A 23326-nucleotide genomic window follows, 5' to 3' on the forward strand; every position below is an offset into this window, starting at 1 on the left:
CTGGTGTTATTTGCAATGTTTATGCTTTAATCGGGCAGGAAAATGGATTTATAAAAAACCGTTAAGGTGAGTGCGTCTGCTGCATTCTGTTAATGACACGGGTATAAATAAAGTTTTGTTTGACATTCAGCTACACGGTAAGCGTTATTTCTCTTAATAAGTTTAGGTAACTTGTAAGTTTAGATAACATAAAACCAGCAAATTATTGCATGCACATACGGTACAAAGTATGATTATTTATTTAGATTTCAGAATAAGCACGTTTGTCATTAATACTGAATATGCTGCGGTCTGTCTGCTGATCTGATACTGTAATGAAGATTAATGTATAATAACTGATTAAAAACTAAAATGTACAACTTACAGTAAATAACTATGTACATGCTTAGGACGTTTGTGTTGTAATAATGTACAGGGTAACTTAAGATATAAAAACGAAGACTAGTAAAGTGATGTTTTATCATTAAAATCTGATCGCGTCCATTGATTTAATGGAATGTTTGGGTATACCAACATGGCGGCGCGGTGGCTTCACAGTTGTGACGTCATGCGCAATCCAGTCATTTATATAGATCAGTGATCGCAACCCACCTCTCTCTCTCTCTCTCTCTCTCTCTCTCTCTCTCTCTCTCTGTGTGCGTGAGTGCGCGCGTGCGTGCATGAGTGCGTGTGAATGATTACCTTGATATTAGTTAATTACAGATTCATAACAGTACATTTATTTCGTGCGTTTGATTTCAACTGTAACATTTTCAGCATTAAATGCTAATGATACTCATCACCATAGACATCATATAGGTAGACGCCCTATCGACCGCTACTGCCTACTGGCGCGGCGAGACATGGGGCCGCCATCTTAGATCGATCGCCCGCTCCACTCAGTGTAATCTGTATGACTGGTGGAATGAGCTTTCAGCGCATTTAATTAATCATATCTCAGTGAATACCGAACAGATTTTCACGCGGTTTTTTTTGCTGCAAAGGTCATTCATGGAGCTATGATACAGGACACATGGTTCGGCGTATTTTAACCCCTTTTGTGCCGCGAATCCCGTTTGAGTGGAGAGTGACAATGTGATGTACATTTTTAAATGAATATTTCTCTGGGATTCTTTGGGCTAGAAACCTAATCTTGGTCTTGTTTTAAAGAAGACAATTTAGGGTTTTTCACAAATGAGTTAGAAAGTAAAAATATTAAATATAAATATTTTTATAGCCGTTTACCTTTATTTTATTATATATAATAATGCAGTAACATATTAATTTATAAATAAAATTACATAAAAGTTAATGTTTCACACAATAAATAATGTTAACATGAAGCAATATGTCTCAAGTAGTTGTGATCCAAATTTCAAGTTAAAATCACAAAAAAAAAAGATGTTTGTGTCACAATTTTAAACCAATTTTAATGGTTTAACCAACAACTGCCACTAGATTTTGCTACACTCTTGTACTCGTGTATACTCACAAACTAATAAATTACTGTCACCGCATTATTATTCATGCAAAAAGGTTTTGAAATATTAAAACTACATTCTGAGAGCTTTCCGATGATATAGCTATAGCTTGTCATGATTTTTTAGGTTTAGAGTAGGGTTTTAGTGTTATATGCAAAAACAAATTTGGCCTACCTGTGGGCTCGTAACATTTTAGAAACTGACTCTCACTATGTCATAATTTTCCCCAAATGGTAATGAAATATGAAAATTATACTCTTTAAGGTTTCCAACAATATATAGTTTGTCAAGATTTAGGTTTATAATATTAGTGTTACAAACACTAATGTGGACAGCGCCACTTAATGTTCATAGTAGGAATGAATGAATATTCACTAAACAGAAATAAAATATTCTGATTTAAGATATAAAGTGAGTCAAAAATCAAAATATGTGGTGTAGGATATAAGATATTTTATAAATCACACACTATAAATATGACAAAGATGCAGAAACAGATGGTTGCAGTAAAATAAGACTTTTTAATAAGGTGAAGAAACAATTTAAAATGATTTGTAACCCCCCCACCCCCACACCCCTGAAAGAGGACTGTTTTGAGCTTCTTTCCCGTGCTCCCTTTCTGTAGTTCAAGAGAGGTGAGTTTGGCAACATGGTGGAGCCTTATCTTTAAAAACACAGACACAAATGACAACGAGTCACTCAGACTGATAGTTATCGATTCCAAACCGAGTCTCCTCAATGTCCTCCCTACGAAGGAAAACATCCTCTGTTCCAGATCCTCCCGCACAACGTGCATGACTGTTGACATCTTAGCTTTTTAAAGCTCGGCGGATCACGCAGCTCACAGCACCTTATAATAATAATAATAATAATAATAATAATAATAATAATAATAATAAATTTATATAGCGCCTTACACAATACTCACAACAGAGAAACTCTTGTAATTACTTTACTTTACCCCACCTCCCCTTGCAGGGTGAACAGCGGATGGTGCAGTAAACATAGCGAACGTTAGCTGGCTACGATTTCAGTACAGTAATATCAATAATCCTGGCTCTTTCTCAATTTTCTGGTAATATTCTCACAAAATACAACCAATAGTACCGCAATGTTAAAAAGTACTTGTGAAAATAATCCTGTGTGATCTATTTGCGATGGTCTGCCGATTAGAAAAGGAAAATGCTCCACAGTGCTCTGGCATCTTATCTGCTGCCATGCAACGAAACTAGGAGTACGACCGGTTTAAGATGGCCGCCGTATTTCTCAGTCCCCAGCGGCCAATAGGGCATCTAGTCTTCTATATGATATCTATGCTCATCACCTGATAAATGGCTATTAAGAGTACTGCATTACAGTAAAAGTTTGATTTTGAGTGTGTTTGCGCCCCCCACAAATTTTTTAGCACCAGCCGCCACTGAACTTAAACATAAGCCATTTTAGATTTTTGTTTATTTTCAAACTGAGCTTTAACTTTTGACTATCTATCTTATAACCCCTTCAGCATTCCCTCCATAACTTCTTGAATCTTTATCTGTTATGTTTGTCTTGATTTTACATTTTCACTTTTCAATTTCTACATTTAGACAAAGTGACAAAAATCCAAGGGATACGCTTCGATTCTCGGGTTTTCATTTTTTGAATTTTACACGTTTCTTAACTCTTTAGATACGTCTTTACTCTTTAATATGTCTTTATTTTTACCTTTATCTTGGAAACCTAAAGACCGCCCAACACTTTTGATGTTATATTATATTTGATGTTATATTAGCAACTGAATTTTTCTTTTTCTGCTTGTTTGATCTTAAAGCACTCTTTCAGCTGTTGTTTTAGCTTTTCAACTATATCATCTAGCTTTATTGATTTTTAACTATTAACTGACTGCTTCATTATCAAAGTAATATAATCTGACCAGTAGACAAGCTACCAACACAGTACGTACTGAATTTTCAAAAATGTCAGAACAGAACACACTCACTTTTGCTTTTGCTTAAGTGGATGAGTCAGGAGAGAGGACACCGGACCAGCCGAGGTTAATCCCCATCGTCACTCGCGGCTTGGAGTCAGAAGCCAGTGGTCTGGAAACATTTCCATCTGGATGTGCGAGATAAAAAATCCCGACTCCTCGTTCGGATAGAGACAACAAAACTTGTTATTCTATCCTGCCGACTACGCCAAAACTGTTAGATCTGGTCTCCACACCACAGACAAATAAAAACGATCCAGCCCCGGACACCAGATCACGTCAGAAAATATAAGTTTACTTTGTTAAAGTATTTGTCAGATATAAGGCTTATCAATCGTTGCTAGAGGAGAGCATAAACAGAGTAGTAAACAGAGTCGTGAGACGGAGGTTTTAGATGATAAAATAGAACAGAGTTTTATTGATGGACAATAGTTTCAGTTGCATATGCCTCAATGTTCAAACCTCGTCTACCCCAGGAATACAGCATGCACTTGTTATAACCAAAATTGCTCAGCTGTAACATCCCTTAGACCTTGGGCTTTCATAAACATTCTCTTTATCTATCTTGTTTACACACAGACAGAACAGCTGAAACTTCCCAAATGTGAAACTGAACCACCAAGAGACATATAAAATATAGAAATACAATGAATTAATGAGTGATATAATAAAATACAGAAATATAATAATGAATGAATAATGAATAAAGAACAATAATGAATAAATGAATTAATAAACAATAATGTAATAATAAAATTGATAATAATTAAATTGATAATGATAAAATAATATTAAATAATCAAATACAATAATTAAATGGATAATAACTAATGATCATGATGATTATGTAAATAAATGATTAAAGATAAAAAAACACAATAATAAAAACATTCTGCACGTGAGGATCTAACACAAACGGTACAAATCAAAGAATACAAACACAGAATAGACAAGCATTTCTATAAAATTAACTCTAGTCTCAATGTTGATTTAGCTTATAGCTGAAATATCAAGTAATCTCCTATGATGGTCTCGACAGTTTACACACATGATACAAACTGATTTTATACAAAACTCATATTTTCTTGTCATGTCACTTGTGTTTTGTGACAATCACTTACATCATACAGTACAGTATACAGCGAATCAGACGTCAATCATCTTGGACTTTCTTCAATCTGTGCTACAGTGTTTCTGGAGATTGCGCGCATTTGTGACTGACGACGAACAGGTCACGCGAATATAATGGTGGTTACATGTGTGAAGTTTTGCTTTTAGTTAAAAGATTAGTAAATTCATATCCACGTCATCCTTTTCAGCGTGTTTCAATCTACATAGGCTACGAGTAAAACCTCATCAGATGATTCAGTTTTTGAATTCATTCAAACTGATTCGCGAACAAATTCAAAACGTTTGGCCCATTTGCTTTGCAAAGAATGACTGAAAAGACTCAGTTATTTGCAATACTTTTTAAGGAATCGACTCAAACGAGTCGCGAATGGCCCAGAAACACGAGACGGCAATTTAAAAATAAAATACACAAAAACAGTAACGAAGGAACACCGCATAGTGTAACGAAGTGAAAGTTTATTTTAAAAAGTAAAAGTAAATTTATTTTTTTCCACCTCGGAAGGGCAACTTGAGTCGAGAAGGGCATATGGGCATAAAAAATGTAGGGGTTGTCCTCGGTATTTGAAAAATCCTGGCTACGGCCTTGATAGCAGCAGATCTAGAAGGTGTTATTATACTAAACACAGACAGTGCAGTTTCACAACATTCTCATTATGTTAATAAAAACCTTGAAATGGAGACCATAGAAGACTCATTTCAGTTTCTCTCCAGTGTGAATTCTCTCATGGGCTTTTAAGGAAACGGAATGAGCAAACGTCTTGTCACAATGTGAACATTTGTAAGGTTTTTCACCTGTATGAGTTCTCTGGTGCCTTACTAAATTTTCATATCGATTAAAACACTTCCCACAGACAATACAGTGATGAGGTTTCTCTCCTGTATGAACACTCTGATGGGCTTTTAAGCTAGTTAAATGAGTAAACGATTTCTCACACTGAGAGCATTTGTAAGGTTTTTCACCTGTATGAATTCTCTGGTGATTTACTAAATGGTCATATCGATTAAAACACTTCCCACAAACACTACAGTAATAAGGTTTCTCTCCAGTGTGAATTCTCTCATGGGCTTTTAAAGTTCTAAGATCAGTGAAGCTCCTTCCACACTGTGAGCAGATGTAAGGTTTCTCTCCGGTGTGAATTATCTGATGGGCTTTTAAGTTAGTTAAATGAGTAAACGATTTCTCACACTGAGAGCATTTGTAAGGTTTTTCACCTGTATGAATTCTCTGGTGACTCACTAAATTGTTATGTCGATTAAAACACTTCCCACAAACACTACAGCGATGAGGTTTCTCTCCAGTGTGAATTATCTCATGGGCTTTTAAAGAACTAAGAACAGTGAAGCTCCTTCCACACTGTGAGCAGACGTAAGGTTTCTCTCCAGTATGAAATCTTTCATGGGCTTTGAAGGCACCTGAATGAGCAAATGACTTGTCACAGTGTGAACATTTGTAAGGTTTTTCACCTGTATGAGTTCTCTGGTGCACTACTAAATTTTCAAGCCACCTAAAACTCCTCCCACAGACACTACAGTGATGAGGTTTCTCTCCAGTGTGAATTCTCTGATGGGCTTTTAAGTGAGTTAAATGAGCAAATGACTTGTCACAGTGTGAACATTTGTAAGGTTTTTCACCTGTATGAGTTCTCTGGTGCATTACTAAATGTTCACGCTGCACAAAACTCTTCCCACAGACACTACAGTGATGAGGTTTCTCTCCAGTGTGAATTCTCTGATGGGCTTTTAAGTTAGGGAAATGAGTAAACGATTTCTCACACTGAGAGCATTTGTAAGGTTTTTCACCTGTATGAATTCTCTGGTGACTCACTAAATTGTCATGTCGATTAAAACACTTCCCACAAACACTACAGTGATAAGGTTTCTCTCCAGTGTGAATTCTCTCATGGGCTTTTAAAGATCTAAGATCACTCAAGCTCCTTCCACACTGTGAGCAGACGTAAGGTTTCTCTCCGGTGTGAATTCTCTGATGGGCTTTTAAGCTAGGTAAACGAGTAAACGATTTCCCACACTGAGAGCATTTGTAAGGTTTTTCACCTGTATGAATACTCTGGTGATTCACTAAATGATCACGTCGCCTAAAACTCTTCCCACAGACACTACAGCGATGAGGTTTCTCTCCAGTGTGAATTATTTCGTGGCATATACGTTTAGATTCATAACAGAAACGTTTATCACAGTGTGAACATTGATAGCGTTTCTCTTTAAAGTGAATATTCTGGTGTGATTTTAATGAAGCTGAATCCCTAAAGGCTTTGTCACATTTACTGCACTGATACGGTCTCTCATTGGTGTGTATAAACACATGTTTCTTCAGACAGCTTTTTTCTCTGAATCTCATCTCACAGTGAGGACACTCGTATGGTTTTTCTCCTGTGTGAATTCTCTGATGAGCATCAAGACTTTGTTTGGTGCTGAAGTAATTTCCACATTCAGTGCAGCAGAAAGGCGATTCACCATTGTGTAACTTCATGTGATCTTCCAGCTGAGATAAGAAGTCAAAAATCATCCCACACTGCTCACAGTGAAACTGCTGCTGCTCCTTCTTCTCTTCGTGATCTTTTGAATGATGAAGTTTCTTCTCTTGTAAGGTAGTAAAGCTGAGTTTCTGTTCTGTGTGTTTTCTCTCATGTCTATCTAAATGTCTCTGTGAGCTGAATGTCTTTCCACAGGTGATGCAGGAAAGAGTTTGTGCTGTCAGTCGCTCTTCTGATGTTGAGGATGTTTCTCCCTCGGAACATGATTCACTCTTCACATCTAAAAGAAACATGATACAATTAAAACAGCTGAGAGGATTAATATTCTACCCCCACCCAGCTCCAGGGTAAAGAAACGCATTATCCTTCCTGTGTGTAAAAGTGCAGTATTTTACAATGCAACTAGGGCTGCAACAACTAATTGATAAAATCTATTTAAAAAAACAATATTGAAATTCATTATCGAAAGGGTTGGGAATCGTTAGAAATTTTCCGGTTCCAGTTCTGCCTAACGATTCCGGTTCTGATTCCGGTTCCATGTAATAAAAAATAATGCACAATACTTAAACAATTCAATGTGTGTTTATTAATCACTAATAAAATATTTTAAATGTAAAGTGATTCATATTTTCACTTTTTCAGTCACTAGGCCTATATCATTTATTCCTGTTGTAGTCCTCGTAAGATTGTACCTGTTGAAGTGAACTATTAGCAGCAGCAATTCTCAAACATGATTCAGGGCTCCAGACTGCCCCCAAATGGTGGCATTTTGCCCCTAAAATTTTAGAGTGTGCCACTGAATTTTACATCCAGTCGCACATGTGCAACCAGTAAATTTGACCTTATTTTCCAAAAGTGCACAATAAAATGTGACACTGAATTTGAAACAGCACATTGTATTTTCTGCATCTATCATCAAGTATTTATTAGTAATACACTGGAAATTAGAAGAAATGTGAATATTTGGTTAGCATGTTGATTTACGGTGTGTGCCCCTAAATTTTCAGTTGGGGGCCACTGTGCTCCTAGTTAAAAAAGTTAGTCTGGAGCCCTGTGATTTAATATTCATATGCTGGAGCAAGTGTTTTGTCATATATCCTGAAAAGGCTGCTGTACAAGTAATAATTTTTGTATGTGAATGCGTGCATTGATGCATATAGGCTTATATAGCCTATAATGAATGCATATATTTTGAAATATAAAAATGTAAACAAGGATTAGATACGATTCTTTACAAACATGCGTGTTCATATGTGCCGACTTCTTTTCCGCCGGAGGCTGCTCGTCACATTGTCAAGCAATGCTTAGGTTACTTACCAACGACAGACGCTTTGGAGCGTCCACGTGCTTTGGAGGAAAGCGGCGCGATCATGTTTTATGCGTGGTTATAGATGCGAAATGAGGCAATTGAGCATAATGTGCATGGCCATTTTGGTGAGTGCTGCTCGAGCCCCGGAGCGACCACGGGATCGGCACCTATGTGCATGTTTATTTTATCACTTTCATCCGTGAAACAACACACAGTTCAAGTGAGGAACCTTTTTGGGGTTATAATAGGCCTGGGCGAAAAATCAATTTAATGAATTAATTCGAATTTTTTGTTGTGGGCGATTTAAAAAATAAGTAATTCGATTTTTTGTAATGGCGCATTTTTGGCTGCCCGGGGCTTCCGTAGCGTTATTATAGCAACATCAACAACATCATAGCACACGTGAAACAGCATCAGCAAGCGACAACATCATCATCATAGCCTCATAGCACAAACACACGAAACGGCAACAGCAAGCGACAACATGTCTACCGGCGAGAGTGGGAAGTTTGTTCCAAAGAAAGGAATAAAATCATCTGTTGTTTGGAACTGGTATGGGTTTGCTGCGACAGACGTGGAGCAAGAGACTCCGCGCTGCAACATTTGCCTAAAGCCCATCGCAGTCAAAGGCAGCAGCACCACAAACCTATTCCAACACCTGAAACAGAGACATCCCGCCGAATATGAAAAATGCCAGTCTCTCCGTGACGAACAAAACCCCAGCGACCGACAAACTGCTAAAAAACAGCTAACTGTAGCGGAATCCTTTTCAAAAGGCACCGCATATGAGAGGAAAGGGGCACGGTGGAGAACAATCACTGAAGCGGTCGCTTTGTACATAGCCAAAGACATGGTACCCATATATACCGTAGAGAAGACGGGGTTTATTAATTTGATTAAAACCTTAGACCCCAGATACGAGCTACCCAGTCGCAAGTACTTCAGTGAAGTCGCCTTGCCCCAGCTGTACAACATCACACGAGCGAAAGTCAGCAGAGAACTGGAGGAGCTGTCCTTTTATTCAGCAACAACCGACATGTGGTCCAGTCGGACTATGCAACCTTACATGAGTTTAACCGTACATTTTATTAACAATGATTGGGATTTGCGAAGTATTTCCCTCCAAACGTCATACTTTCCCGAGGACCACACCGGTGAACTTGTTGCCAAGGGACTGAGAGACGCTCTCGACTGCTGGAACCTGTCTGAGAATCGTCTATGCTGCATGACAACTGACAGCGGCACCAATATGATTAAAGCCCTGAGAGTGAACGGATGGCCAAACCTCCAGTGCTTTGGACACAAACTACACAACGCTATTGGTAAGTCTAACAATAAGTAAAATAAAATATTCAATTTTGACAGAGCACATATTATCCTCATCCAAATCGCAGTCAAGCTAGATGACAAAGGGTGACTGCACTTCAGATAATAAAATATAACAGTTTTGATTTATTTTGTATGCTTTTAGTTACCAACATGATTCTCACAGTTACATTTGTTTTATGCCTTAGTTTGGACAAGTTTATTATTATTCTTTAATATGGAAAAAATATAAATAAAGAAAGAGTGAGTGTCCCAAAACTTTTGGCGAGTAGTGTATATATATATGTATCGTTCTTTATTTGTAAATCAATTAGTTTTACTGTATGAATCGCTAAAGTGCATATAAAAGCAATACTAGTATCATGTATTCTATATAATACCATTTATTAAATATATCATGATTTTCTGTTTTCTATTATTTCTTCCTTATATTTGTAGCCTACGTGTTTGTTCTAAAACCATTATGTTTACATACAAATAGGCGTAGGCCTGTTTTAATATATTTTAATAACACTTCACATCGTGTGTGTGTGTGTGTGTTATTTATATATTTATTAAGTATGTAAACATAATAATTTTAGGAAGAAGACATAGGCTAAGATATAAGGTAAAAATAAATAATAGAAAACTGAAAAATTATTAAATATTTAATAAATGGTGATATAATTGCTTTTTCAGTTTAACCCATTCAAATCTTTAATCTTTCTAAATAAATTATAAACGTAACGTGATGAAAACGCTATAAAAACACAGAGGAAACAGACTTCGACAGAACACTGGACATCTTTAATTATTTTCTATTCTAAATTAATTATTAATACATTTCCAGATGATTTCATCACTCCAGTCTGCCCGTTTAAGGGCTTATTCTAACCTTAAACACCTAAGTTTATCTTCAGATGGTGTCTTCGACCACTATATTCTATAAAAATGAAGGCCATCTTGTATTAGCATTCCTATTCTAAAACAGGACATCACAACAAGACATTTTCTAGTGAGTTATCTTGCTCCTTTCACTCGTGTATAATTCATTTCCACTGTTTATTCTTTATCATACAGAGAATGGTGTTAAGGATCCCCGCATAGATCGTGCCATTGGAGTTTGCAAAAAGATAGTCGCTGCTTTTTCCTATAGCTGGAAGAAAAGAAGAGAGCTGGGTGTAGCTCAGTCAGAGCTTGGCCTTCCCTCTCATCAGCTAACAACAGAATCCCCAACCAGATGGGGCTCCCGCCAAAAGATGATAGAGCGATTCCTGGAACAGGAGAAGGCTATAGTCCGTGTCCTGGGGTCTGATGTTAAAAGCCGCCATCTTGTGCCCTCTTGGCAAGACATAGAGGTTTTGGAGTCAGTAAACAAGGCGGTTAAAGCACTCCAAGACTTTACGGATGCCTTATCAGGGGAAATGTATGTCAGTGTCTCATACATCAAGCCTGTCATCCATCTGTTCAAAACCAGTCTTTTGCAGCCTGAGGACAATGACACAGAGCTTACCAAAACAATAAAAAAGGAACATACTGGGATACCTTGTTGACAAATACAGTGATCCTGTCAAGGATGAGCTCTTGGACATGGCCTCTCTGATGGATCCAAGGTTCCGGACATCCTACATCGACCCGGACAAGGTGGAGAAAGTCAAAAGAAGAGCTGTCAGTGAACTTCTGTCTTTTCCCACTGACAAAAGCACACCACAGCCTGATCCAGTTGGGCAGGTGGACCAGGAAGAGGCAAGGCCTCAACCAGACCCCAAAAGGAAAAAGACCTTAGCAACCTTCTTCAAGAAGAGTGTTGTTGTGCCAACCTCTGACCAGTCGGAAGAAGCTAAAATAGAGACTGAACTGGCAACCTATCTGCTCTTGCCAGACGCAGACCCTGACACTGATCCACTGCAGTGGTGGAAGAGCAACAAATCCAACTTCTCAAGGCTCAGTCACCTGGCCAAGAAATACCTCAGTATCCCTGCAACAAGTGCCCCATCTGAGAGGCTTTTCAGTGTGGGTGGAGGAGTTGTCACATGCAGCAGAGCTTGCCTCAAGCCAGAGGCAGTGGACAGGCTGATTTTTCTTGCCAAAAATGTTTAAATGTTATTGACAGCAACTTAAGCACATATCTCATGTTCTGCACCTCAACCAAAATGTGACTTTTCTTTTCTGTTCATACATTCAGGGACACAAATGGCACGGTTTATTTTTTTAAAGCAAGGTTTGCACTTTATCAATTTCAGTTGGAGTTGATGTATTGTTTATTTTGCACATTTTATACTCTGCTAAATTTTTGTTTACATTAGTATTTTACCCAAGACAGAGGTGTTGCCTCTTTATGTTGTTATTTAAAATTCTATGCAAAGTGCAATTATAGACAGAGTATTTTTTCTGTTTTTGGTTTGAAATATTTTATTCTGCTAAAGGGTAAATGCAGTGCATGTTCATGCCATGTATCCCTGTATGTTGTTGCATTGTTTGGGCAAAAAAATTCACTGTCTAGTTTTACTCAGATTTTAATGTATTTTTAATGCTTTCGAAAATGGTGCTACTCTCAAGGTTAATGTTTGTCTCCTTTTAGTCTCTAGACTACAAAGTGTGACTTAAAACACAGCTGGGACTTTGATTCCAAGAGGGTGTTTATTTATTTATTATTCATCTCAAAAATGGGGGTTACATTTGTCTTGCTTTTGATTAAATAAAAGCAAAATTTGCTTTAAGTTGTCTGCTGTTTGTACTTATTGCTTTTCTTAATAAGTGGGGGGGGAATCGGAAAAAATCGGAAGTCGAATTAAAAAAAATAAAATCGGAGATTTTATTTTTAGGCCAAATCGCCCAGCCCTAGGTTATAATGTCTGCACAGTGCTGAAAATGCATGTTGCTATACTGGTAGTACAGATTGATACTTTTTCGCAACCTTGACCAAGAGAGAATATCTTACCTCATTGTTCCGCCCCCAAGCCATCACTGATATCAGATTATAGCGCACTTACTCTTGAGTCTTATGTCCGTTCGCTTTCACGCGAACTTCAAGACATCTCGCTGGATGAGACTGTACTTTATATTTATCATAGTTTGTGAAATGCACAGCATCGCGGGTCGCACTGTACTGTCAACAGCCCTAGAATCCACACTTTTGACTTTTAGACATGTTTAAACACGAAGTATACAAAGCTTAACTCAGCAGCGCGAGTGTTTTCTGTGGTAAGCTGCGTTAATTTGGTTGCGCAAGTGACTATAAACAGTGGCTCAACGTAATTAATATTCATGAGGTAAGACATGAAGCGCTTTGCACGTGCATCGCATCAGAACCGCTTTTAGAACCGAAACTTACGAATTGTGTGCGGTTCCGGTTCCTTTTAAAAAACGGAACTGGTTCCCAACCCTAAATATTGATCAGTTGATCTGTAACATTACATACTCCCGCTGGGGGGAAAGAGTTGACAGTAAGGGCTGCATGATTAATCGAAAAAAGAATCACCATCTTGATTCATACATAAATGCAATGTTCTTTCTAAATGATGGCGATTCACTTGAATATACAGTATTTCCCTGTATCCAGATGCAGCATTCATGTGTTCACGTATTTACATTATAATCAAGGTGCAATATCAAAAGCGGAGTTGCTTTGAAATTAACTACGTAATGCTTTTTTCCTACCACACTGACTACGCCAAAAGGTAAGATATTAACTTAGATTACACAAACTAAATTCACTGTTTAGACTTACACAAAACGCAGCGTGTTGAGGACAGCTGCTGGGTACCCGCGTTGTAAAAGCAACAAGAACAGCGTATTTACATATTCAGTTACATGTTAACAATTGCAACAGTTTTTATTACAAGAAATATCAAATAAAAGTTAATGTCATTAAAGGCAAGTATTTGTGCGAGTGCCCCGCGCGTGAGGGAATTAGCATAAAGTTATCGTTATAATGTGGAAGCTAATATAGTTATCGTTAATGTTCAGGGCTCCAGACTGCCACCAAATGGTGGCATTTTGCCACCAAAATTCAAGAGTGTGCCACTGAATTTTACATCCAGTCGCACATGTGCGACCAGTAAATCTGACTTTTTTTTGTCATGTGACACTGAATTAAAAACAGCACATTGTACTTTCTGCACCTATCATCAAAGTATGTATTAGTAATACAGTGTATTACTTAGTAGAAATGTGAATATTTGGTTAGCATGTTGATTTACTGTATGTGCCCCTAAATTTTCTGGTTGCGCCCCTAAAATTTTCAGTTGGGGGCCAGTGTGCTCCTAATGAAAAAAGTTAGTCTGGAGCCCTGATGTTATATTTATAATGTAAATGGCCCTTAATTCGTCGAAGTTGAGGGAAAAACATAATAAAATATTGAAAAAAAAAACTCCTATTAGATTACATGTGGGCACACATATTGTACAATAAATTTTATAAAGAGAGGGTGGTGGGGGCCTACGTCAATTTTTTTTAGGAGGCCCCGAATACTCTAGCTACGGCCCTGGGGTATAATAGGTATTAAAGATATCCTAATCCTTTCAGATTTAAGTCCTTTTTTTAGGTCTTTTGTTGTGAGTTTTTGACAAAAAAACGCATTTAATAAAACAGTCTGACATGACACTTAAAAAAGTATAAATTATTAATATATAAATACAACAATAATTAAGGAGACATACCTGGTGAAATTAAATCATCTGCATGATTGTCTTCATCTTTATCGGTGTGATCTTCCTCTTTTGTGGGTTCTGTTTTAATCTTCATCATCAGGTTCCTGCAGTCGATCAGTTTGACTGAACACATCTTCAGTGTGGTCTGCAGGATCTGCTGCTGTTCTCCAGCGTTACAGACAGAATCCAGAGACTCTGTGGAGGTTTGATCAGTAGATTCCTCATCCTGTAAGCCCTGATTACTGTCACACACAGTGTCCTGAGCGTCTGTGGGCTTTGACTCAGTATAAGAGAGTAAAGTGAGACTGAGCTCTGAGTCCTGTGTGTGTCTGGATTTCTCTTCAGAGAGTTTAGAGTCCAGCAGTGGCTGTGGTGTGCGGCTCTGATCTCTGCTCATCCACACTGAATCCAGACATCCATCAGTCACATACACTGAAGATTCACAACAATCCACATCCTGACAACACAACACACACACTCAGTGTAAGATTATAAATTATTTAATGTAAATGACGTTTAAAAGAAAAACACCACCCTTTCTCAATATTTTACCATGTTCTTCTTACCTCACCTTAGACAAATGAATACTAGGGATGCGCGATAATTTGCATGCAATATCATGTGAATCTCTTCAGTAAGGCTGGTTACTTGATTAGTAGTAAATCGCCATCACCTGCTATTCAGGTGGAGCAGCTGTAGTTCATTGACAAGCTGGTCCTTATCGCATAAATATCGGAGGCGATATTTGCATTTAATTAATGCAAAATTGCCCCGATTGTCAGTGAACTACGGTTTTGTGTAGTAAATGCCTCTCCATCTGAAAACAGGTGATGGTGATTTACTTCTAATCACGAAACTGGCTTCACTAAATGTACAATGACAATCAGATGCAAATTATTGTGCATCCCTAATTAATACAGACGTATCTTTTTTAAATGCATACACTTAATCTTTGTACAGCATGTGCATTTGTTAGCATTTAGCCTAGCCCCATTTATTCCATGTTTTCCCTATTTAAAGACTGTTAAGTTAATAAAAATGAAAACTATATTATATGCAGTGATGGGAATAACGGCGTTATAAGTAATTGGCGTTAGTAATTGCGTTATATTTTCAGTAACGAGTAATCAAATAAATGACTGTTTCCCCCGTTATAACGCCGTTATCGTTACTGACATTAAAATGTTGCGCGTTACTAAAATTGATCTCACTGTAGTGATTTTCAGCCGCGTATGCTCACTCTCTCAGCCAAACACTGTTTTTCTCTTGTGTGTGTTGTGATAAACATAACGGATGATGATTGGCTTAATTTCCATCGGAAGCCAACCAGAGGCAGAGTTCACAAAAAGGCCCTCCCACACGCGCAGTCCGAGTCAGAGGAGCGAGCAGCAGTGTTAAAAAGTCTGAGCAACTAGGTCACTTTGTCGCTAAATTTAGCAACTTTCTATCACTTTAGCGACTTTATAGGACAAATCTAGCTATCTTTTTTGGCGTGGTTGGAGACTTTTGTAGACTGACTTGAAAATAAGCGTTGTTTTCTCTTCTCAACAAGCAGTGGTCCTGCTGCTGACTGTGCCCCATCTCAAAGCAGACATGCAGCCCGGTCATCGCGCATCAATCACTCCGAAAACACCAGCGACAGGGCAATGGCAAGTACAACAAGCTCAAAGGAATTTTTTTTTTAAAGTAACGCAGTAATTACTTTTCCTGGTAATTAATTACTTTTATAATAATGTAACGCAGTTACTAACTCAGTTACTATTTGTGAGAAGTAATTAGTAACTATAACTAATTACTTTTTTAAAGTAACGTTCCCAACACTGATTATATGGCGCAGTAATATTGACGGAGGTTTGCGCGAGAGGGGGAGTAGTCAGGACTCTCAGTAGTGGTGATGATACTGCGCTACAAGGTAGAGGTGCACACACCGTTTTGACTGAATGTTTATTATGAAATCCCATAGATATATACACTAGATGTCGCCTTGGAGTTCTAAGCATGCGTCAAAACCTCCGCCATCTCGGAACAGGGGTCTTGTCATAGGAAGTATCTAGGTAAAGCTGCTATCTCCGCCTGTTTTTCGAATTCATGGACGATGCCAGACTTTTGTGCTGCGTATGGATGTTAGGCCTGCTAGCACTATGCATTATAGTTAGAAAAAGTAGATTTTCATAATATTAAAACTTTAATTTTTTTCTTGACTTAATGCTTAATAAATGTATGACTGTTGAAACGAACCAAAAGAAAACCAAGAAAATCGCATTTATGACGATTTATGGTGATTTTATTTCCGTTGACGCTGATGTGGGGCTCCCCTGTTTCAAGATGGTGGCTCTATTTGACGCATTCGGTCCAATGAACTGCTGTAGCCAAGGCGACATCTAGTGTACATATCTATGATGAAATTCAAGAAGACTTGACATAATTTGTGCAGTTAGGGGTTGCCATAATAGCTAATACAAACGCAGTTAACCTCTACAAAACATTTGTTTTAACCCCATGTACAAGAGCTGAATGTGTATGTGGCGCACATGCACTCATGATCTGTATTTACAAATCCATCCAGTAAAACCTTTCATAGAAACTACCAGTAATCAATAAATATAATAATTGTTTAAAAACAACTAATATTACGCTGATAAAAATATGCTGATTTATTTATTCTGCTACTATATTATTACAAAAATGTGTTTACAGTACAGAATATATACAACATAATCTGCTTTGTTTATGTTTATAATAGCTCATAATGTGTTTGCGCGTACTTTTGCTATGTTTTAAATGAAAAAGCAAATACTTAAAAAGTAAGCAAATAATTTCATAAGCTCATGTCCCCACCCCGGGTAAGAAGCCATGTAATAATATTTTCATAAACAATACTCAATACATGGAGCAGTCTAATATGTTTATTATGGTTTGTTCAAATAACACACCAGACCAGGGCCGTGCAGAGACCATTGGAGGGGCAGGTGCTCAAAGAATAAAAAGGGCACTTTGCTCGCTGACACGCAAGCACACAACTGAAACAAATAATAAAGAAATACAGAATAGAAAAATGATTTTAAGTCTAACGTTTTTCTTTATTTTCCTTGCAAATAGAGTGAGACAGAAAAATCTATATAGACTGAGTTTTATATCTATATATTTATGCATTTGGCAGTCGCTTTTATCCAAAACGACTTAAAGTGCATTTCATTTTGTGTTTGTTTGTGTCAACAGTATATGCAGTTTTGAAATTATATGATATTATATATTGCATTGTGACATTAAGATATTACGTTTACAGGCTTGTGTTTTTGTTGTCATATTTAAAATATAATTCTATTCAATTCTAATCCTGTTCGAAATTTGTATACAAAGAGAGTAGCCTACATATTTTAGCTTTTGAATCGTGTTTGTGTTGTGTTTTTGCACACTTTGATGCCTTGATGACAGGGAAATAAAATAATGACATTCATCTCTCCTTTTATTCATTTCATGAAGCCTCTAGTACTTTACTTTATTTTCAGGTAAACTAACTGGTTGCAAAGCTGGAGAGTTTTTGACTGAGTTAATAATTTAGCACGAGTATGGCTATATTACCCAACATCAGCTCCCATTGTCTTTTATCAAAGGCGAGTCCAGGGGCCGTATTCACAAAGAATTTTATCTTACCACTAAGAGTACTCCTAAATCGCACTAAAAGATTTTAGCTAGGAGTTTTCTCTTAAAAGTTATTCACAACGCCTTTCAGACCTACTTTTTAGTAAGGAAAAATGATAACTCCTAAACTAAGAGTGAGTCTTCGTTGCTATGGATGACGTCAATTCTCATGCACGAGCTGACTCGCAATGACCACGGTGATTGGTTGTTAGATGACAGGGCTGTCATGCGGAACATAACGCGGACGCACCAAATCAATTACAACATCGAAATATGTCTGTTTCCTACACAAAATAATAATAGTAATGCCATCGAAATGCATATATAAAAGAAAAGTCGTGAATAAAATTAAATTATATCAAGGTAGCCTAATACCCAAATGAAAACCGACAATTGCCTAATAATAAAAAACGACATTGCATTAACACTTTGATTAATTTACATCCTATTAGCCTAAATAGACTAATTAAAGCAAGGAAATGTTGCCCATATTGAAGAAGCCTAATGTAATAAATAAATGAAGTTGCATTGAACTCGCCAAAACGGAAAAGAAAGCCCAACTGGATGCAGGATCAGCTACTGCTGCTGTCCCAGTTGGTGCTGGAAAAAAGAAACATAATAAAAGGGAAATTCGGCACTGAGATATCAAGCAAAACTAACCGTGAGACGTGGGAGACAGTGATACGCGGGTCAATGTACAAAACAACCGGCACCCGACCAACGTTTTCAAATAACAAAAAAGAAAAAATAAATATACCCGACCCGCTCCCTGGCCCGCATTTTATTTAAAGTTGTAATTGTTTAAAATAGTTAACTGGCATTCTTATTTCAAACGACCCGACCGACCGCGACCCGCATATCATAAAAAACATTTTTTGGATGACTCGTAACCGCAGGCACCCGCTCATTTCGGAACCGAAATGATCCGCGCATCACTGATGGGAGAGGATTTGTTTGCAGATCAATGCAGCATTCCCGCTTATGTCGGGGACCCCGGACGACTGCGAGAGGCGGTGGTATGCATTACAATCGCAGTCAAGGGTTGAGATTGCAGCCTTTAAACGGGCAAGCATGGCAACAGGTTGGCGTACAATATTAAATATATATATCATTATTGTTTCATGTAATTCTAAAAACTTCCTGCTTGTCATGAATGTAATGAATTATGAAACAAATGTCATAAAAATATGCTTACATTAAAGTGTGCTTTTAAGGCAATGCTTTTGAGTTGGTGAAACTGTCCATGTATGTGTTAATCAGCATCTAAGCGATTTTACGATCCTTTGTGAATAGGTCTTAGTGAGTCCTCTCGACTTCTTTTAAGCTGTCCCAGACTTAGGTGCTACTTTTAGGGCTAAAATGCTTCGTGAATTACTTTTAGTGAAAAAAATTAGGAGTCCTAAAGTTAGTAGTGACACGCCCATTATTTTTAGGAGTTGCTCCTAAATTTGCCAGTTAGGAGCTACTTTTAGCCTTAAAATTCTTTGTGAATACGGCCCCAGGAATCGTAAATTCAATATGATACAAAAATTAAGAGTTTTTTTTACCGTATTCATCGGATCTTGCTCTTCCAACAAACTCCGCGTGACAGGTGGATGACATTAGAACAGCGCGAGAGCGATTTGAAATCAAACTCCTCCGTATGATTTCCCGAATATGTCTCGCGGTACTTTGATGTCATGTGCGTTTCGGTTCTTGCATTGCTGCGTGAAGTTGAGCACACCTAAAAACTCGAGACAGCAACCTGTATGAACTCCCGGCAGAACGTCCCTGCCTTTGCTTCATCCATTGTTTTATATGGGAAGAATGTTTTCTTTTCAGCGTGAGAAATGCAATGACGTGTGATGGCTGAAATGCGTGTGTCTCAAGCCGAATGCGTGAGACTTGAGAGCCCTGTTTGCATCTAACGTTCTAGAGATGTTAATACACACAGACAGCAATAAACAAAAGCTGTGCATGCTCTCCTCACGTTGTTCTTGTAAAATAAAAATAATATTACAAGCATACCGCTTCGGTTCAATGCCGGCTCGAGGGGGATCCTCCCTGTACTGCGCACCGTGTCCTGCACGTGTGGACGCTGCTAGCGCTGTGAGCTATCGTCCCTAAAGAGATTGTCCTGTCCAATGAAAGGTCAATACGTCATCATGTGACTAATTTTATTTGCGGCTAAATTATTTTTTATTAATTTTACTAATAGTTAGATTGGGCAGGCCTTCACAAAAGGGCATTTAATTACAAAAAAAGGCCTTGACAAAAAGGGCACTTTGGTCATCCAGGGGTAAAGGGGCAGGTATATAAATAATAAAACCTATAACATGATAAAAACGCCAGAAAAACACTACACTGAAGGGAAAAATAGGGGGAACAGACTTCGACACAACACCTGAAAGGAAAAACGTCACATCACTTACTTCCGCGTTCGAGAAACAGGCGGATACTGCAGCCTTTCTCGTAAATCTCTTCACTTCCAGTACACTTTGAAGCTTGCTGCGAGAGATTTATTTTTGACGTGAGGATAGTAACGTTAATAACTGACAGGACGAAGTAAGAGGATTTTGCACAACAAATCCGTGACAAATCGGATTGCTTCCCGTACTGCGTAGAGCTGAAGATCTTTGCCCGAACCCGACGGGACCCGTCGGGCTTCATTTCTAACATTTTACACGGGCTCGGGGCGGGCTCGGGCTTCCGCTCCGGCTTTGTGAGGTAAATGAGCGGTCAAGTTCAAATAAGTAGCGCAGGATCGCGCTGAATTCATTTACAGTGGATTTAATGATTTTCCTCATCAAAAACATGTAGCCTAATCTTGGTGAGTAGGTTTTTCAATGTATAACTAAGGGGGTTTTCACACCTGCCTTGTTTAGTTCGATTGAATCGTACCAGAGTTCAATTGCTTAGTTGGTGCAGTTCGTTTGGGCAGGTGAGAATGCAGCAATCGAACTCTGGTGCGCACCAAAAGCGGACCAAACAAGCGGACCGAGACCAGCTTGCAGACGCTTTCAAACGAACTCTAGAGCAGTTCGTTTGTGGTGAGAACACGATCCGAGATCAAAGCGACCTAACTGCAAAAGTACTGCGCATTTTGGACTAAACTAGCTGCCGTAGTCAGCTCCGCAGTGCATTATCGGATGAGGAAGTGTTTGTTGACAGTTTTTAATAGCAATATTATCACAATGACAAATCGCGGACATACCTGGAGTTGCGAGGAGGTGCGGGCGGAGCCTCGGAAATTTTTTGTCTTCGCCGTTTGTAGTGCATTAAACTGTTGTTTTCAAGCCGCATCCGCGATTCATTCTGAAAATGAACAGTTTGTCTAGAGTACTGTATACAAACTACGTATAGCAACCACGGAGACATAATTACAGCGCGCAGCCGTCTATCCATGATGTCTGCTGTATTATGCTTCTTTTGTTTACTTCCGGGGGTTCCCCGCACGTTGATTCTGACCAATCGTGAAGCCGTTTAGGAAATACGTTCAAATACATGTGGCCAATGAGTGATGTTGATCTTATCACGAGGCTGAATCTAGCTTCTTATTCGCAGCTTCTTATTGACGCTTGTCGTTCCACCTTAAAAGACGCGACGCTTCCGCGTTAGCAGTTTCTTTTTCACGCACAGCTTAGGGACCGTAGCCCATTATCTCTTATTCGTGCTGTTTTGAGTGATTATGTTTATTTTGTTACTTTGAGAGTAATATACATTTGAAAATAAACAGAATAACAGAGTTATGAAAGAAAATATGGTGTCAGAATGTAAAGATACACTAAATATGTTAATGTAAAATTAAATTGTTAAACGTGTCATCTTTGTATTGCATTAATGAATGATCCCAATATGTATGTCTTTGTGATGTTTGCGTGTGTGTGTGTTTGTGTGTGTGTGTGAGCGCACGCGGGGCGTGCTTGTGTGTGTGTGTGTGTGTGTGTGTGTGTGTGTATGCGCGTGCTTGTGAGTGTGTGTGTGTGTGTGTGTGTGTGCGCGCGCGAGTGTGTATGTGTGCGGGCGCACGTGTGTGTGCTTGCGTGTGTGTGTGTGTGTGTGTGTGTGCGTGCGCGCGCGCGCGAGTGTGCGTGTATGTGTGCGGGCGCACGGGTGCGTGTGTGCTTGCTTGCGTGTGTGCGCGTGTGTGTGTGTGTGTTTGTGTTTGATGTTTGCAGATGACTCTAGAAATGATGAATCTACTACAGAAGTGAGGCTGGCTGCTTCAAACTGTGGAGATGAGAGTAGATTTCCTGAAGAGCCCCTATTACTCCCTCTCACCATTCTCAAATTTGCTGTGCCAGAAAATTTTTCCCACAAGACATCTTCGCCTTAAGCAGTTACAGTAGCACATTTGCTCCGACCTTGCTGTTTTAAAGTATTGAATATTACAATATCCCATAGGGTTTAACAGGGTAACTCTGTAAATACATTTTGTATAATGTACATTATATGCAGTTTTATAGACAGTAGTTCTGTAAAAAGATATCTGTATGTTGGATATCTGTAAATAACTCTCTCACTTGCTTCTTATCTATATTATTTGTTTTAATTTTCAATTTTACATGAAATTTTGCTTTTTTGCCATTTAAGTTTACTGTATGTCTGTAAGTACGAAACTAAAATGAATTTCTTGTGCATGTGTGCACAATTGGCCAATAAAGCTAATTTTGATTCTGATTCTGGTTCTGATACTTATTGTAGCTGTTTACACTTTACAAGACGTTATGACACAACAAAAACTCAATTTTTAATGTCCATTCATTATACAAATTATTGCTTATTACATAGCACTCTGGATTTATTTTAAAGACTCAGTGCATAGTCAGCTCAGTTCTAGGCACTATATCTGAGCTGATTTTTGCGGTGCGTTTAAACTTTCACTGAAGGGTCACACTCAATGCTCTTGTCTATCCTCATGAAAAAATCTTAAAGTTATGGTCCCATAAACTTGCCATTTTTGACAATACAAGTACGGACATTCCATTTTAACCATATTTGAGGTGCTATATCTCAGTTGTCCTCTTGGGTGCGTATAATATTACACTAAAGGGTCACAGTCAGTGCCCCTGTCTATCACCATACCAAACATCAGACTTATTTACAGCAGCATTTTAATGTTATGGTCCTATAAACTTAGAATTTTTGACAATAGTTACAAACACTGCATTTTAACCTAAATTGAGGTGCTATATCCCAGTTGACCTCTGGGGTGCGTTTAATATTTCAATGCAGCCTCACACTAAGTCCCCCAGTCTATCACCACGCCAAAAATCAGACCTATTTACTGCAGCATTTTAAAGTTATGGTCACATAAACTTGCCATTATTTGACAATACAGTTACAGGCATTGCATTTTAACCAAATTTGAGGTGCTATATCTCAGTTGT

The 23326-nt window shown here is 38.3% G+C and overlaps 2 protein-coding genes across 3 annotated transcripts in view; one reads left to right on the top strand and one right to left on the bottom strand.

The window, feature by feature from the left end:
- Positions 1 to 3814: 3814 nt before the first annotated feature.
- Positions 3815 to 23326, bottom strand: part of LOC129455190 (uncharacterized) — a 31521-nt gene continuing 12009 nt past the window's right edge. The window contains exons 2-3 of one of the 2 annotated variants that reach the window (XM_073858064.1): positions 14325 to 14772; positions 3815 to 7155 (exon numbers count right to left, since the gene is read on the bottom strand). In XM_073858064.1, coding sequence (XP_073714165.1) covers positions 5249 to 7155; positions 14325 to 14772 — 2355 coding nt within the window. In that variant the 3' untranslated portion in view covers positions 3815 to 5248. Of the gene's footprint in view, positions 7330 to 14324; positions 14773 to 23326 lie in introns of both variants that reach the window. The other variant, XM_073858063.1, reaches the window with a different exon arrangement.
- Positions 8618 to 11216, top strand: LOC141351392 (E3 SUMO-protein ligase ZBED1-like). The gene is made up of 2 exons (XM_073858080.1): positions 8618 to 9680; positions 10744 to 11216. The coding sequence occupies exons 1-2, from the start codon at positions 8843 to 8845 to the stop codon at positions 11214 to 11216; spliced, it is 1311 nt and encodes a 436-aa protein (XP_073714181.1). The 5' UTR covers positions 8618 to 8842.

The sequence above is a fragment of the Misgurnus anguillicaudatus genome, chromosome 20, assembly GCF_027580225.2.
Source record: "Misgurnus anguillicaudatus chromosome 20, ASM2758022v2, whole genome shotgun sequence".
Lineage (NCBI taxonomy): Eukaryota > Metazoa > Chordata > Actinopteri > Cypriniformes > Cobitidae > Misgurnus > Misgurnus anguillicaudatus.